Source organism: Tachysurus fulvidraco, chromosome 2 (genome assembly GCF_022655615.1).
Source record: "Tachysurus fulvidraco isolate hzauxx_2018 chromosome 2, HZAU_PFXX_2.0, whole genome shotgun sequence".
In the NCBI taxonomy this organism is placed as follows: Eukaryota; Metazoa; Chordata; class Actinopteri; order Siluriformes; family Bagridae; genus Tachysurus; species Tachysurus fulvidraco.
The window spans coordinates 41,673,323-41,686,227 of record NC_062519.1 but is presented as its reverse complement, the minus strand read 5'-3'; the positions used below and the strand labels follow the sequence as shown (position 1 = coordinate 41,686,227).

Below are 12,905 nucleotides of genomic sequence, written 5' to 3'. Positions count from 1 at the left end.
TAAACCTCCGACAGACTCTGGGTTGTTGTTCATGCACAAAAAAGGAGATCTGGCCCAAACTCTCTGTTTTTCCTTCTTTGACCCAGATACATTTACAGTCATGGAGGAATTTATGTTTTTTTTTTGTTGTTGTTGTTGTTGTTGTTGTTTGTGTTAAAAATTAAGAAGAAGAAGAAGAAGAAGAAGAAGAAGAAAATGATGAAGATGAAGAAAGATGTTAATAACAGATATCACTCATAGTATATCAATCATAATGTCTGTGTCAGAGGCTTATATAAAGTTTATCACCTCTTAGATTTATGGCACATCCTCTTTTATAGCTTAAAGCAATGATTTTAATAATAATTCTAATAATGTAAACGTTTATTCATGTTTACTAAGTAAACCTCTGTAATGAAAACGTTTCTGTTGTGTAATCAGAAATAGTACATCATGCATCGACTTCTTATCTTTTTTTAACCTGTAATCAATATTGCTGATAGCAAACACAGGGCAAAGGTGAATGGAAAACCCCATACACGGTTGCCAGGTCTGTACTCTTTAAACGATTTAAATATTAAAACTCTACTTGTTCGTTCTAAAGAGTTTTATAGTCGAACATGAGAAATATTTTTGGGTAAAATATTACAATGTTTTAAAAGATTCCTGGCGTGTTAATTTGTTTTAATAAATAAGAATGATCTATTTCAAGCTATAGAAAGTATTTTATTTCATATATTAAGAATAAAAAGGCTATATAAATTCACCTAGATTATGCTTATATAAATATATAATAAAAGCTAGTGATCTATATTATCTATAAAATCTGTATTATCTGTATTATTAACATTTTAAAAGCATTAAAATAAAACAGATCAGGCAACCCATTTGTAATCAGCACGCAATCTGGATAACTTTCTGGCCTCTAGCGGTCAAAACAGGAAGTGCACCTTTACAAACGTCATCCCAAATAAAACCTGTGGCTTGTAGGTGTGACTCCAGGACCTTCTGATGTTCTAACGTGACACCAAAAAATAGTGATTCATTCTTTAAAAAAAAATTTCCATGTGTCGTTACGTTCGTGAAACACTGCTGTCCCTGCGACAGTCCATTTTCCCGAGCTAGCGCTGTGAGATGTTTACCTGAAAGAACCCTCCCCTTTATGATTCTCTGTCCACTGATAAGAGCAAACACAGTGACAAGAGCGAGCACAATCTTGGCTCACGTGTTTCTGGATGGAAAGTTTTCATAAGAAAGTCAGGGAACATTGAAAGCAAGAGATTTTTCATGGAGATCTCCAAAAAAGAGGCCATGGTGGTGAAAGGGAATTGAAAGCCTCCTAAATGATTTTTGGTTTTTATGGTCTCTTGTGTAAAGAAGGAAAGAATTTAAAGTCATCTGTCCTGTTTGTTTTGGAATTACGTTGCCATGAAGATCTCTGAAGGAGCGCTGGACTTGGACACCACTGATTATGGGGTGGCTCTGGATCCCAGCTACACCATGCTGGAGTTTGACAGCCTCAAAGTTCTGCCAGTGGACACAGGTTTGTGTGACATGACCTCCAACGCGTTTCGGCGTGGGTTAAAGTGCACAAGGATAGCGTTAAAGCAAACGGGAATTGGAAAACTCAGTTCTTGTTCATTTACGTTATAGCAGCTATAAACACTCATTCCCTCACCAGCTTCTCTTGATGTTGATGAGAGGAAAATGTTTTGCATGTTAGTAAAGAATAAATATCTTGGTCCATCTATTCACCTGAGCAATAATAATTTTTTCTACTTGTTCCTCCGATGGTTCCTCCTGTCACACTCGGTCATCTGTGTTTCCTTATAAAATCTGATCTTCTTAACGGTTAAGAGCCGTCATGGTTTAGAGAGGTGTGTTTTTTGTATGATTTGAAATCAGAGCAAGTTTGGTGGCAATTTATTCTGCTCTTGGGTGGAACAGGGATGGAGCTCTAAATCGAAGAGCTCCAGGTTCTATGGTTCAGTCCTGAGCTTAAGATGCAGTCTGTAGGAGGTTTTGGATGTCCTCTGGTTTGTGTGTGTCAGAAGGTGGGTTGGTGTCTTTAAACTGCCCTCCAGGTGTAAATTTCAATTTGATTTATTTGAAAAGTACTTCTTAACAATGGAAATTGTTGACAAATAGCTTTGAAGAAGATCAAGTGGATAAAGTTCAAAATAAAGTTATTATTTATCTCTAACATGTATCCTTAATGATCAAGCCTGAGGTAATGGTGGTGAGGAAAATCTCCCTGAGATGATATGAGGAAGACACCTTGAGAGGAACCAGACTCAGAAGTGAACCTCATCCTCACTTAGGCGACACTGGACAGGAAATGATGTCAATGTAAATAATGTCCTTTCTACAACAGTTTATAGTCCAGTGGAATTGTGTGACCAAGAGCTCCTGAGGAACTAACAGTTCAGAGTCATTACTGACTTCATTATAGACTTAACACGAGTAAATGTGATGCAGGTGTGTGGAGCTTTGTGATGAACTGAGTTTCCATCATAGAGAATATTCTCACTGCACACTCAATGGACTCCACCACATTGAAGGTTACATCCTGAGCTTATGTTAATGTCTGGTGAGGTTCCACATGTTCCTTACTCTTTATGTGGCTTTATTCTAGGTTCCCCAGTTTCCTCCAACATACCAAAAACATACCAGAACTTAAAAAAGTCTTTGCCCTGTTCACATTGTTCATTGTTCCCAGGATCGACTCCAGATCCATCATGAAGTAGTTTTTGAAGGTACTAAAGATATCCTTTGCTGAGCTCTTTCCTACAAGTTGTAGACTTAGAGCCTTGATATGGCCTTGAGTCATGGTCACTGGTTTAGACATGACAGACTGTACAAATAAAAATAACCATAACATCTGGAACAGAAAAGTAGTTCCGGTCACCTACTGTAACACCTCTTAATACGCCACCAGAACCTTATAACTCACCTGGGAATCTTCAGATCCAGAGCCACAAATACATCTAAAAATGGAGTTCCAATTATAATGAGATTAGATTCGATTGGATTTTTATTTACAAACAACCTATTTAAAATATTTGTGCTAAAATGTTCAACATCTAGGGGGACACGGTGGCTTAGTGGTTAGCACGTTCGCCTCACACCTCCAGGGTCGGGGGTTCGATTCACGCCTCCGCCTTGTGTGTGTGGAGTTTGCATGTTCTCCCTGTGCCTCGGGGGTTTCCTCCGGGTACTCCGGTTTCCTCCCCGGTCCAAAGACATGCATGGTAGGTTGATTGGCATCTCTGGAAAATTGTCCGTAGTGTGTGAGTGAATGAGAGAGTGTGTGTGTGCCCTGTGATGGGTTGGCACTCCGTCCAGGGTGTATCCTGCCTCGATGCCCGATGACGCCCGAGACCCGAGAAGTTCGGATATGCGGTAGAAAATGAATGAATGAATGTTCAACATCTGCCCTTTGCCCTCTGTTATAAGCAAGTTTAGAGTAAAGGTTTTATCTTCTTTTCACATTACAGGCTAAATGTAAATCTTATGAGATTAAGATGAAATAACAACGGAGTGTAATTTGAAACATGTTTCACGTCACAGAGCCTTTGAGGCCGGAGCCGTCCCCCGTAGCCACAGCCAGGCTGCCCCAAGCCATGGCCATGCTGTGCTCCATCTGCGCAGATAAAGCCACCGGGAAACACTACGGAGCATCCAGCTGCGACGGCTGCAAGGGCTTCTTCAGGAGGAGCGTACGCAAGAACCATGCCTACACATGCAGGTTAGAGCATGTCGGATTCCAGAAGTCTTTCTTTTCCTAAAAAAAATCAACATATCACGTTACCAAGAAACCAGAAAGGATAAACTCCAGAAAATGTAATGTTACAGCTTTTCTCCTTCCATATTATTTTTGCATAAACATCTCCTCCCACATGGACAGCAGATATTCCTCTTCAAGTCACTTGTCAGATATGCTGTTAGAGAAAATTCATTCAAACTTACAGCTACAAGTGGATCGGTTCATCTTAGCATGTGTGTGTGTGTGTGTGTGTGTGTGTGTGTGTGTGTGTGTGTGTGTGTGTGTGTGTGTGTGTGTGTGTGTGTGTGTGTAGGTTCAGCCGGCAGTGTGTGGTGGACAAAGACAAGAGGAATCAGTGTCGGTACTGCAGACTACGGAAGTGCTTCAGGGCCGGCATGAGGAAAGAAGGTGAAATGCGACCAATGATGTTGGTTGAGTGCAAAAGTTTATGCACCCTTAATGAAGAAGGCAAAGAAATGTAATTAATAACATGAATGTGTTGTTTTTTCTCTCATTGTGACAAGCAACATCACATTTTTATGTATTATTATTATTATTATTATTATTATTATTAATAATAATAATAATAATAATAATAATAATAATAATAATAAAATTATAATAATAATAATAATAATAATAATAATAATAATAATAATAATAATAATAATAATAATATGGGTGTATAGATGAGTTTTAGGGGTTTGCATGGAAAAGGAGGCAAGGAAAAGGCAAGAGGATCTTCTTTACTTCAGCACGTCTCTGATCTCTGAAGGAGAGAGAATTAAAGTGGAGTCTTATCTCTTTGGAGAGTTACTGATAAGCGAGAGGGATAAACTAATCAGGACAAGAAGGAGTGCCATGAATGTTTTTTTTCATGTCAATAATTAACACACCTGTGTATGAGCACATATTTGCTGAAGATTATTTGGGGCAAACATGTAAAATAGATCAGACATCATGCATGGCTTGGGACATGATAGTAGTTAAGAAGAAGAAGACTTACTGTAAAAGTGTATATAATCTACAGCCACTCTTTTATTTTAGGGTGTGAAGCCAGTCTTAAACCGGGGTTAAAATCAGTGTGGTGTACGATAAAGCATTCGGCCACCAGGGGGCGTGATGTTCAGTGATGTTGTAACAGACTCAAGGCAAAGCTTTGAAGCGGATCTCTGTGTTGTAGAAGAAGTCTAGATGTTACTTTATGACTATGTAGTGAGTCTTTAATGAGAACAACTCAGCTCGGTTTGAGCTTAAACTTGAGCTTTATTTGAGGTTAAAATAATTTCAGAAAAAAAATACCTGAAACTACTCCAAACACTTTGTCTATCTTTGTAATATATGGATCTAATCAGCAGAAACGGTTCTGTATGATTACATGATTACGATGAAATAGCCCAGACATTGCTTGAAAAGAGCATGTTTATAAAGCAAGTGTGCAGGAAAAATGTTGTTTATTAGGATAGGTTGCAGTACCACATCTGGCCGCTAGGTATATTGTATATAACAATATTCATTCATTCATCTTCTACCGCTTATCCGAACTTCTCGGGTCACGGGGAGCCTGTGCCTATCTCAGGCGTCATCGGGCATCGAGGCAGGATACACCCTGGACGGAGTGCCAACCCATCACAGGGCACACACACACTCTCATTCACACACACGCTCACACACTACGGACAATTTTCCAGAGATGCCAATCAACCTACCATGCACGTCTTTGGACCGGGGGAGGAAACCGGAGTACCCGGAGGAAACCCCCGAGGCACGGGGAGAACATGCAAACTCCACACACACAAGGCAGAGGCGAAGGTGCTAACCACTAAGCCACACCCCCCATATAACAATATATAAACGTATAATGGAAGTTAAGCAGGTAAATGAGCACAAGGTGTGTTATTTCACTTAGATTTTAGTGAGAAGCTGGAGCGTCGTGTTGAGGCGAGTTAAAATTGGAGATGAATTTCCAGGAAGATTTTATTAATAAAAAAAAGAGAATGTAAAAGGACATCACTAATGAATATGAGAATTTTTTTGGTATTTTTATTTTTGAGATAAGTAAAGCAACGTGTAAGCCGGGCTAGTAAAAAAATGAAAAATAAAAAGCTATTTTGTCTGTGATTAAACACAACACTTTGTTTCCTCAGCTGTACAGAACGAGCGAGACAGGATCAGCTGCCGGAGGGAAGCTCAGGGAGTCGGGACTCTGACCATCAGCATCCTGTTGAAGGCTGAAGAGAGCACACATCAGGTAGACGTCATCACTGCGGAAAAGCCAATAAGTGACAACAAATGAGTGTAATATTCTGAACAAGCTCAGAGCTTAGGGGCTATTAATGTGATCCTTAGAGTTAAGAAGAACGGTGCTGCACCTTCAGGCCTGTTTAATTAAATGCACAAGCTCAGAAGTTTTTTTAATGTGTCTAATAGCAACCAGGCTTCCACACTGATGACACGAACATCTGAGTAATGAGTAATGAGGCATGGGATATTTTCCATAGTGAAGGAGAACTTGCTCTAATTAAATCATGTGTGTAAATGTCCCGATTTTACATCTCGTATCGTTTGCATTCGCCAACATTGTTCTGTTCTTCAGCCACGTTAAAGCTAACTGTTGTGGTCCTTTGTGCAGTTCTCCGCTCTGACTCCGCCCATTAGGGAAATTATCACCAAGAAGATCGCTCGACCGGCTGACGTTTGCGAATCCATAAAGCAGCAGCTCCTCCTCCTGGTGGAATGGGCCAAACGCATCCCTGAGTTCTGCGAGCTGTCTGTGGACGACAGGGTACGACATGTTTGTGTCTGTTTCATCAGGGCTTCATTCGTGCTGAATAATAAACCCACAGACCCTTAGATAGTGACACACATCAGACACCATAAAAACATGGACAGATGGATGATGAGTGGATGGGTTGATGGACTTGAGATAGATAGATAGATAGATAGATAGATAGATAGATAGATAGATAGATAGATAGATAGATAGATAGATAGATAGATAGATAGATAGATAGATAGATAGATAGATAGATAGCAGATTGATTGATTGACAGACAGACTGAAAGACAGCTGTATGGATGGATGGACAGACAGATAGATGATGAGTGGATGGACTTGAGATAGATAGATAGATAGATAGATAGATAGATAGATAGATAGATAGATAGATAGATAGATAGATAGATAGATAGATAGATAGATAGATAGATAGCAGATTGATTGACAGACAGACAGACTGAAAGACAGCTGTATGGATGGATGGACAGACAGATAGGTGATGAGTGGATGAGTTGATGGACTTGAGATAGATAGATAGATAGATAGATAGATAGATAGATAGATAGATAGATAGATAGATAGATAGATAGATAGATAGATAGATAGATAGCAGATTGATTGATTGACAGACAGACAGACTGAAAGACAGCTGTATGGATGGATGGACAGACAGATAGATGATGAGTGGATGGACTTGAGATAGATAGATAGATAGATAGATAGATAGATAGATAGATAGATAGATAGATAGATAGATAGATAGATAGATAGATAGCAGATTGATTGATTGATTGATTGATTGATTGATTGATTGATTGATTGATTGATTGATTGATTGATTGATTGATTGATTGATTGATTGATTGATTGATTGATTGACAGACAGACTGAAAGACAGCTGTATGGATGGATGGACAGACAGATAGATGAGTGGATGGGTTGATGGATTTGAGATAGATAGATAGATAGATAGATAGATAGATAGATAGATAGATAGATAGATAGATAGATAGATAGATAGATAGATAGATAGATAGATAGATAGATAGTTAGATAGATAGATAGCAGATTGATTGGTTGATTGATTGATTGATTGAAAGACAGACAGACTGAAAGACAGCTGTATGGATGGATGGACAGACAGATAGATGAGTGGATGGGTTGATGGATTTGAGAGATAGATAGATAGATAGATAGATAGATAGATAGATAGATAGATAGATAGATAGATAGATAGACAGACAGACAGACAGACAGACAGACAGACAGACAGACAGACAGACTGAAAGACAGCTGTATGGATGGATGGACAGACAGATAGGTGATGAGTGGATGAGTTGATGGACTTGAGATAGATAGATAGATAGATAGATAGATAGATAGATAGATAGATAGATAGATAGATAGATAGATAGATAGATAGATAGATAGATAGATAGATAGATAGATAGATGTGAATATTTCTTGATATAAATGAAAATAAATGAAACATTAATAAAAGGAAACTTGCTGTGGTGTAAGAGGAATAAATCACTTTGGAACGTAGAACAAAGTAACTCTGCTTCATCACACCGTCTGCTCTGTACTTTCTGTATGTAAAGAGCCACGTGGTGCGTGTTGTGTTTCCGTGCAGGTCAGCTTATTGCGAGCTCATTCTGCTGAGCACCTCATCCTGGGCGTGGCTCGCCGCTCGCTTTTATACAACGATGTCATCCTGCTAGGTAACATACAGCTGAGCATTTTACCTTCAAAGTCTCTCTCTTCATGTAAGCACTGATTCCACTTCTGATTCCTCCTCACAGGAAATGACTTCATCATCCCCATTAACGGTCCAGAGCTGGAGATGTCCAAAGTGGCTGCACGTGTCCTAGAAGAGCTGGTCAGGCCTCTCAGAGAGCTGGACATAACTGATACAGAGTTCGCCTGCCTCAGAGCCATCGTCTTCTTCGCTCCGGGTCAGTCACGTGTCACCGTCTGCCGCCCGTTACCTCACCTTACCTCGCCTCGCCTCGCCTCGCCTCGATCCTATTTACCAAAACCACCAAGCTTGGAACGCTCTGGTTTCATGGTGTCTTATGGAAAACTATTAATAACTTGGAAAGTTCTGGAATATTAGCTGTTGGCTGGAGAGACTGATTATAAAATCAGAGCCAAAATGGCTGAGGAGTGTCAGGTTCACACACTTCACTCCACTTTCAATACACACACACACAAAAATCGTGGTCAGGTTTTCCAGGATTAAAAAAAATCTTAAAATAAATGTAAGACATTTGAGGTCAGAAGAATTACATCTGAGTATTAGATATTAGATATTAAGTGATGAGGTTATGATTTAAGGTCTAGTGATCCGTTTCGGATAGATTTTAAAAACAAATTTCGTTTCATCCTCAAATATTAAGTTTGAATAACTTTCTGCACCTTTATTTATCTGTTTATCTAACAATCAATCAGATGATTATTATATTTCAGATGATTATTATGAAATCATTCATTTTCTACCGCTTTATCCGAACTTCTCGGGTCACGGGGAGCCTGTGCCTATCTCAGGCGTCATCGGGCATCGAGGCAGGATACACCCTGGACGGAGTGCCAACCCATCACAGGGCACACACACACTCTCATACACTCACACACTCACACACTACGGACAATTTTCCAGAGATGCCAATCAACCTACCATGCATGTCTTTGGACCGGGGGAGGAAACCGGAGTACCCGGAGGAAACCCCCGAGGCACGGGGAGAACATGCAAACTCCACACACACAAGGCGGAGGTGGGAATCGAACCCCCAACCCTGGAGGTGTGAGGTGAACGTGCTAACCACTAAGCCACCATGCCCACCATTATGAAATCATGCATCATCTTTTACATAAAAAATGCAAATTAAATAATTAATTAATTCAGGCAATTGTAAGCCCCGCCCCCAGACAAGCTCATAATCAGTCTTGGGTGGAAACTGAATATTTAATGTATGAAAACAAAGAGCACTTAAATATAAAATGAGTCTTGGACATGAACTAGCAGAATCCAGGTCACCAGGATGTGAGATACAGTATGTGTGACATCACTGAGAACCTAGTGGTTAAGGTGTCGGGCTACCAATCAGAAGGTTGTGAATTCAGGTCCACCAAGCTGCCACTGTTGGGCCCCTGGGCAAGGCCCTTAACCCTCAATTGTTCAGTTGTATAAACATGAGATTATGTACAGTAAGTCACTCTGGATAAGGGCATCTGCCAAATTCTGTAAATGTAAATTCTGGTGTTGATTTCCAGTGTTATAAATGTATTGAATTTGATTCTCTTTTTTCAGATTGCCCGGGGCTGGAGAGCGCTCAGATGGTGCGCAGGCTGCGTTTCCAGGCCCACGTGTTACTGGATGAGGCAACGTGCGAGCAGCGCGGTCGGTTCGGGGAACTGCTGCTGTTGCTGCCTCCGCTGCAGAGCACCGCCTGGCACATGGTGGAGCAGCTCCAGCTCGCTCGGCTCTTAGGAGAAGCCAGCATGGACAGCCTGCTGCAAGAGATGCTGCTCGGAGAATCAGCCCCAGGTACCAGATGCTAGAGCACATCTGGAGCAGATTCCATGAACCAGAGGTCAATTTAGAAGTTTGTGAAATGGAGCATAAGATAAGAGCAATTGGAAGAGAGGCAAGGATAAATGGGTAAATTAAATAAAAAATTGATTTATTGACAAATAAATAAATAAATAAATAGATAGATAGATAGATAGATAGATAGATAGATAGATAGATAGATAGATAGATAGATAGATAGATAGATAGATAGATAGATAGATAGATAGATATGTTTTCCATATTATTTCATACTCATAAATCAAAATGAAACATATACAAAAATACATGTTAAAACATTTTTGGAATGGTTTTATTCCAGTAAATGAAAAATGAAACAAACAAACAAACAAAAAAAAGGAAAGAAAGAAGTTTAAAACAAAGGTTTGTCAAAACAAATGAAATGATAATTAAAATAAATTCTCAAGTTCTCAAATTCTCAAATAATGCTATTATAAATAATATTTAAAAGTTATATTAAATATATTCAATTATATAAAAAAAGAACTTTAGGTTAAATTGATGTGAGGGGAAAAAAGGGTTTTTGTGAATGTGTAAACTTTTAATTGTGGTTTTAAGGCCAAATCACAAAAAACAAGCCCATATATGAAATCCTGCAGAACCTCGGTTCCTCTGCTGAGATCCTGTTGAACTGAAGTGAACCTGAATTTGTGTTTCTCCTCATTGATCTTTTACAGGCTCAAACCCAGAAGTGCTCGGGTTCAGTCCTCCTGTAGACCCGGTTCTCCCACGGAACCTACACCCAGAACACGTAGTACTGCCAAACTTCACCTCCGTCATCCTCCCCGTACCGTCCTGTGAGTACTGCTGCTGAAATATAAAGTGAAATTCAAACCGAAATCAACTCATTTCTTGAAAAAGGACAGAGTTCCTCCAGGGGTGTTGTGATATCTGGGAGGTTCTAAAGCTATCTGAAGGAATGTTCTCTAAACATGATAGCAACGGTTAGGAGTTCTCAGGAGGTCTCACTTGATACTTATGGGCACTTTTTGGAACTGTTTCTAAAGGTTCTATAGAGAACCTTAATAACTCCAAACAAATGTAAAAACCTTAAAGGTTCTGAAGTTGTGTAAGTTGGTTCTATCATGACGTTTTCCGTGTAGAACCCTTTTAGAAGCTTAAGAACCCATAACTACTCCTAATTGGTACTTGGTACAATCTTTTAAGAAAGATTGAAGAAAGAATTATGGTTATTGGAAGGTTCTTTAAGGGTTTGTTGAGTAATTTAGGGTTCTTAGATGCCTACATAGACTCAACTTAGAACCCGTTCTGATTCATTCATTCATCTTCTACCGCTTATCCGAACTTCTCGGTTCACGGGGAGCCTGTGCCTATCTCAGGCGTCATCGGGCATCGAGGCAGGATACACCCTGGACGGAGTGCCAACCCATCACAGGGCACACACACACTCTCATTCACTAACACACACACACACTCACACACTACGGACAATTTTCCAGAGATGCCAATCAACCTACCATGCATGTCTTTGGACCGGGGGAGGAAACCGGAGTACCCGGAGGAAACCCCCGAGGCACGGGGAGAACATGCAAACTCCACACACACAAGGTGGAGGCGGGAATCGAACCCCCAACCCTGGAGGTGTGAGGCGAACGTGCTAACCACTAAGCCACCGTGCCCCCCGTTCTGATTGTAAGGTCCTAAATCGAATGTTTAACGTATCCCAAAGTTAGATTACTCATCTGAAGATTCTTTGTATTTAGAAATAAAGCATCTCTGCCCGCTCTGTCCATGCATGCGTACGGAGGGGGGGGGCGTGGATTCTTGCCCAGAACAGAACCATACCGCCAACACTACCTGTACAGTATGCATATCATCTAATAAATTCTCTTTTGTCAAGTGGTCCTGACAGAACTTCTCAGGATTCTTTGTAATTCCTGGAACCTGCTAGACTTAATATAATTCGATGATACACTTTTATGACTAAAGGGTTGTTAAGTGTTTATTAGATAATCTTCGGTTCTTAGCTTGAGTATTGCTTGTGAGATCTACTTTAATGTAGAGATCTATCACTTTTTCAAACCCAATGTGGTGGGTTTACCTGTAAGCTTTAACAGTTCCATCAGAGAAAGGTCTTAAATTTGTGTAGAGTTTTAGTAAAAATGGCTCCACAAGGTTTCTTGTTTTAAGCGTTATTTTTCCTGAGAGAAAAAAAAACACGGTCTCTTAAGCGTTCTGGATGTTCTAAGAGTATAACGTTTTACATAAAGAACATAACCCCACATCTTCAACATTTAGCTTTAGCTTCCTCAGTCACTTACTCACACACACACACACACACACACACACACACACACACACACACACACACACACACACATCCAGCCCAGGATGCTAATGTCTCCTGTAATCAATACTTGACTATGTCTTTCTCTTTTTTGTTTGTTTGTTTGGAGTGACAGCATGGCTGATGTCTCAATCTCACTCCTGTCTCTCATCTCTTCTGCAGCTCTAGCTGGAGTTCCTCTACTCGCTGTCCAGCCTGGCGCTCAGCTCTACACACACACACCTTCTGTAGAAATGCCACTGGAGATAGACAGCTGTCTCACCAAGCCTGCAGTCCACACATGTCTCTGAGCACACACACACACACACACACACACACACACACACACACACACACACACTAATGTCTATGTGTATTGTAATGCATCTTACTGCTCAATGGTCCCTCTTATACCAAGACGATGAAAACTCATGTCTAACTAGTTGGTGTTCAGGAGCACAACATAACAAAAATATCAGCACTTGTAGATGAATATTTTTGAT

General features: G+C 40.1%; 1 protein-coding gene across 2 annotated transcripts in view; it reads left to right on the top strand.

Moving 5' to 3' along the window:
• Nucleotides 1-1,088: 1,088 nt before the first annotated feature.
• hnf4b (hepatic nuclear factor 4, beta) overlaps nucleotides 1,089-12,905 on the top strand; it is an 11,908-nt gene continuing 91 nt past the window's right edge. Inside the window, exons 1-10 of one of the 2 annotated variants that reach the window (XM_027178503.2) lie at nucleotides 1,091-1,522; nucleotides 3,550-3,727; nucleotides 4,059-4,153; nucleotides 5,893-5,996; nucleotides 6,378-6,530; nucleotides 8,157-8,244; nucleotides 8,326-8,478; nucleotides 9,834-10,070; nucleotides 10,793-10,912; nucleotides 12,586-12,905. The exon at nucleotides 12,586-12,905 is cut by the window's right edge and continues 91 nt beyond it. In XM_027178503.2, coding sequence (XP_027034304.1) covers nucleotides 1,408-1,522; nucleotides 3,550-3,727; nucleotides 4,059-4,153; nucleotides 5,893-5,996; nucleotides 6,378-6,530; nucleotides 8,157-8,244; nucleotides 8,326-8,478; nucleotides 9,834-10,070; nucleotides 10,793-10,912; nucleotides 12,586-12,713 — 1,371 coding nt within the window. In that variant the 5' untranslated portion in view covers nucleotides 1,091-1,407 and the 3' untranslated portion in view covers nucleotides 12,714-12,905. Of the gene's footprint in view, nucleotides 1,523-3,549; nucleotides 3,728-4,058; nucleotides 4,154-5,892; nucleotides 5,997-6,377; nucleotides 6,531-8,156; nucleotides 8,245-8,325; nucleotides 8,479-9,833; nucleotides 10,071-10,792; nucleotides 10,913-12,585 lie in introns of both variants that reach the window. The other variant, XM_027178504.2, reaches the window with a different exon arrangement.